Source organism: Phoca vitulina, unplaced genomic scaffold, assembly GCF_004348235.1.
Source record: "Phoca vitulina isolate PV1807 unplaced genomic scaffold, GSC_HSeal_1.0 scaffold36, whole genome shotgun sequence".
Classification (NCBI taxonomy): Eukaryota; Metazoa; Chordata; class Mammalia; order Carnivora; family Phocidae; genus Phoca; species Phoca vitulina.
The window spans coordinates 11,434,133-11,438,937 of record NW_022589739.1 but is presented as its reverse complement, the minus strand read 5'-3'; the positions used below and the strand labels follow the sequence as shown (position 1 = coordinate 11,438,937).

General features: G+C 39.2%; 1 protein-coding gene across 1 annotated transcript; it reads left to right on the top strand.

The window, feature by feature from the left end:
- Positions 1 to 3,615: 3,615 nt before the first annotated feature.
- LOC116646270 (olfactory receptor 51H1-like) lies at positions 3,616 to 4,557 on the top strand (the record flags this gene model as incomplete). Its single annotated transcript, XM_032426857.1, is given in 3 exon segments — positions 3,616 to 3,796; positions 3,799 to 4,004; positions 4,006 to 4,557. Coding segments are annotated over 3 exon segments (939 nt in total), but the record flags the coding sequence as incomplete, so codon positions are not given.
- Positions 4,558 to 4,805: the final 248 nt, after the last annotated feature.

Sequence of the window (4,805 nt, the reverse complement as noted above, 5' to 3'; positions counted from 1 at the left end):
GGCTGAGTGCAGCTGGTGATACAAGCTGGACATATTGACCCTTCTGTAAAGCATGTCTTCATTCAACCCCAGGTACATATTCCACTCCTGTTTCTGCTCTTGTTTTTCATGTTTTCTTTGATAAGGAAAGAAGTTGCTCCTTTGGTCCTCTGATTACTATGGCATGCCTAGTACTTAGTAGGCATTTGACAAATATGAAGCCATTAATCAGTAAGTTAATTAAACATAAAAATCTCTTCCTGAGTTCTTTAGATCTTAAGGAATCAAGAGCTTAGTTTGGGGGTGCCTGGGTAGTTCATTTGGCTAAGGGTCTGATTCTTGATTTCGGCTCAGGTCATGATCTCAGTGTTGTGAGATCAAGCCTCATGTGGGGCTCTGCTCTGGGCATGGAGCCTCTTAAGATTCTCTCTCTCCCTCTGACTGTCCCCGCGCTCTCTCTAAAAAAATAAATAAATAAAAGAGCCTAGTTTGTAATCCCTCTCTTGAATTCTGGAAGGACTGTGCTGGTCTTTGGGATCGAGCTCCTCAGATGGTCAGTGTGGTGTTGCTTTTGGGGTTCTAGTCCCTCAGAATCAATTATCCTTATTCTTTTCTTCCTCTTACTGATATTCACTACTCATGACTCCTACTAGCATATCATTCTTTCATCTCTAGTTTATCTAGGACCTGCTTCCAATAAATCCTTTACAGTAAGCCTTCATAATTAAGTGCAGAATCACTGAGCACAGATCCATAGATGTCCCATCTTGAGCACTGCAACAGCCACTACCTACAAGCCATAGATTTTCAGTGTTGGGCTAAACTGGCTGAGGCATGGAGAGATTTAGGTAATATAGAATTTGATCAAAATATATAACTAATATATGGGTAGGTAGATAAACTTAGCAGTATATTAATGGATTTCATGGCTTATAAATGTCTTCAGAGACAGTTTTCACAGTTAATGAAACATTACAAAATTTATAGATAACAGATGAACATTGATTGTAGCTACCCTTTATTGAGTGTTGATTCTTTGTCTGGTGCTCACCTAAATGACCTATCAACATTTCCAGTGAATACTTTTAACTATCCCATGGTAAATACTATTATTTTCATTTTAATTTTAAAGAGGTAAGGAATAAAGCATAGAGATTATTAAGTAACTTGTTCAAGGTCACAGACCCAGGATTCAAACCCAGATGATCTATTTCCAGAGTCTTTAGTTTTAAAGCTATTTTCTTATTCACTTTTCCAGAAAAGAGACAAGACAGAGAAAAGTACGTAAAGAGACACAGGTTATGCAGTATATAGGTAAAAGACCCACAAATCCAACTGGATCTAAGATTTGTCAAGAGGTCAGCTAGAATGTTGGTATCCTTTAAATCTATAGTCTGCAGGATCAATTTTTCAAATTTCAATAGAACTTTTTGGATTATGGAAATTTTCTATGTTTGTACCACACAGTTCAATAGTCACTAGCCATATGAAGTTATTGAACACCTGAAACGTGGCTAGTGAAACTAAGATACTGATGTTTTAATTTAATTTAAATGTAAATAGGCACAGATATCTAGTGGCTATGATATTGGACAGTGTAGAACTAAACTATTGACTTACAAGAAACTTGGAGTAACTCTGTCTGGTTTCTAGTCATGCCCAAGCACCCAGAGCTTTCTGCCCCTTGCAATTTGTCTAGTGACTTTTCTCCTTGTTGTGACCCAGGGTCCTGTTCCATTTTCTCTAACATGGGTCCTGAGATGCTCTTAAATAATATATGAATTCACTTAATTTTTATACAGAACTTTGCTTGTATTTGTGTGTGTGTGTGTGTAACATTCTTATTTGGGAGACTCTCCATCAGATTCTCATTAGCATCATAACTCAAACAATAAGAGCCATGATAGTCCTATTCTTTCGTTTAATCCTGAACCCTTATCAACTGTGGCTAGACTGGCCCAAAAAGTGATTAGCTCAGGTGCACATTTGGATATATCTTCCTGAAGATAATAGCAAATAATTGAAATAGAAGAGGGCTGTGTGGCACCAAGATTTTAATATTGATCTTTGTCACTGCAAGTGTTAGGCATTAATGTCTAGAATGGCTCACAGGTCTATCTAGGTTTTACTCAGAGTAGGAAATACAGATACTGGTGACTCAAGGTGGAGTTTACTAGAACAGCCTCAAAGAAGTATGGAATGCGGAGAAGGGGAAGTCTCTATGGAGGGACAGGGAAACTTAAGCCCAGTTGAATTTTTAACACCAGGGATATTGACTTCACCAATCTGAAAAATGTTTGGACCTTGTCTTTTGGAATCCTCTATGTGTGGAATTAATTTCATTTCATTCATTTCATTTCTTACCAAAGAAGAAGACAGGGCCTGAGTAAAAGACTGAAGGAGAAGAGTTGGAATATTTCTGAAAAGGAGCTAAAGCAACTCTACTCTGGCCCCTCTGGGTAAGGTTTTCTACTTTTTCCATAACAAATTACAACAAACATAGTGGTTTATAATACACATATAATTATTTTTTACAGTTCTTAAAGTCAGAAATCCAACAAGACCCTTACTGGGCTGAAATCAAGGCGTCAGCAAGTCTGCATCCCTTTCTGAAGACTCTAGAGAAAATTCCATTCCACTGCCTTTTCCAGCTTCTAGTGGCTACCCATATTTCTTGGCTTTCTGTCCCCTTCCTTCACCTTCACCAGTCGTGCTGTCTTTCTCATGCTGCTATCTCTCTGGTTCTCTGCAGCTGGGAAAATTTCTTCAATTTTAAGGACTCATATGATTAGATTTGGCCTACCTTGGTAATCCAGGATGATCTCCTCATCTTGAGATCCTTAGTTTTAATCACATCTGCAAAATCTCTTTTGCCGTGTAAGCTAACATATTCATAGGTTTCAAGAATTAGGATTTGAACATCCTTGGAGATCTTTATTCTGCCTACCATAATGGGTCCTTCTAAAGTTTTTTGGCAGCCAGAGTAACTTCTCCCTCCATCACCTGCTGCAAGCTCAGGTCCTTTTAGTACCCACACACTCCCAGGAATGCAGAAGGTTAGAGCTTTACAGACCTTAAAGAGTATATTTCTTCCTCTGTCCCACATCATGCAGGTGGAAAATTGAGTCCCAATGAGCATAATGTCTAAATCACCACAATTTAAGATCACAGTCAAGATAAAGACACACACATCTACATATCTGTGTTTATGAACAACCCTTTTGTCACATTTGTGCTTGCTAACATTTCCTTTCTGGTTATTGGCATCAGTGTCATTACCCACATAAATGTCCAATATAAAATTCTTTCTTAGCAAGGAAACAAGTCAGCTAACTCCTTGATGTTTCTGGATGAATTATATCCCTATTGGATGCAGATGTTGATTGAAGTTTTTTCTTTTTTCTTTCTCCTAAGTATATTTTAGCATATAATGGTCATTGATTTATTGCCTCATGGGGTAGGACAATCAGTTTCTCTATCAGATTGTGAACATAAATGTATTAGAATAATATTGAAGTCACTCCTTCTTATGGCTACTATCTCAATACTTATAGCCACTGATTCTAACTGAAGCTTTTTGACTTAATGAATTCTTCTCTTTTTGCCCAGTCAGACCTTCATTCCACTATGTAACCATTCAACCAAACTACTGATAACCACCAGAACTTTACCATGACTGGGATTCCTGGAATGCCAGAGAAAGACTTCTGGATGACCTTGCCCCTTTGCCTTCTTTACAGTACCACGTTCTTAGGCAACGTCATCATCCTTGTTGTCATCAAGGTTGAGCAAAGTCTCCATGAGCCTATGTATTATTTTTGGCTATGCTAGCTGCCACTGACCTCAGCCTTTCACTATCTCCCATGCCCACCATGATTAGTGTTCACTGGTTCAACTGGCGCTCAATAACCCTTGATGCCTGCATCACTCAGATGTTCTTTATCCATACCTTTGGGGCAGTAGAATCAGGTGTTCTGGTTGTCATGGCCTTTGATCGCTTTGTGGCTATTCGCTTCCCTTTGCACTTACGCTACCTTTCTCAGTCATGGAGTCATCGGCAAGATTGGAGCAATAGTCCTGCTACGAAGTGTGGGTGCAGTGTTCCCTGTGCCTTTCCTCATCAAAAGGCTACCTTTCTGCCACTCCAATATCCTTTCCCATGCATACTGCCTCCACCAGGATGTCATAAGGCTTGCCTGCACTGACACCTGTGGCAATAGCATCTATGGCCTGCTGGCTGTGATCTTCATCATTGTACTGGATGCCTTGATCCTTTCAATTTCTTACTTTCTAATCCTCCAGGCAGTACTGGGTATTGCTTCCCAAGAACAGAGACTCAGGGCTCTCAGCACCTGCTTCTCTCATATCTGTGCAGTATTGTTCTTCTATGTGCCTCTCATTGGCATGACTCTGATTCACCGCTTTGGGAAACATTTGTCACCAATAGTACACACTCTTATGGCCAATGTCTACCTTTTGCTTCCTCCTGTGCTCAATCCTATTGTGTACATTGTTAGGACCAAGCAGATCTGGCAGCAGATTGTCCGAGTGTTCTGTGGGGATAGGATTGGCCCTTAATGGCATCTATGAGTTCTGTGTAGATGCAATCAAGTCAGGGAAGAGCATCAAATGTACCACTGTCCAATAGAATTTCCTGCAGTGATGGAAGTGTTCTAAATCTCTGTTATTTAATGCATTAATTAAACTAGCCACACATAACTATTGAACACTTTAAACTTTGGTAGTACAACCAAGGAACTGAATATTTAAATTTTATTTTATTTTAATTAATTGAAATATAAATTTAAGTAGTGACATGTAGCTAG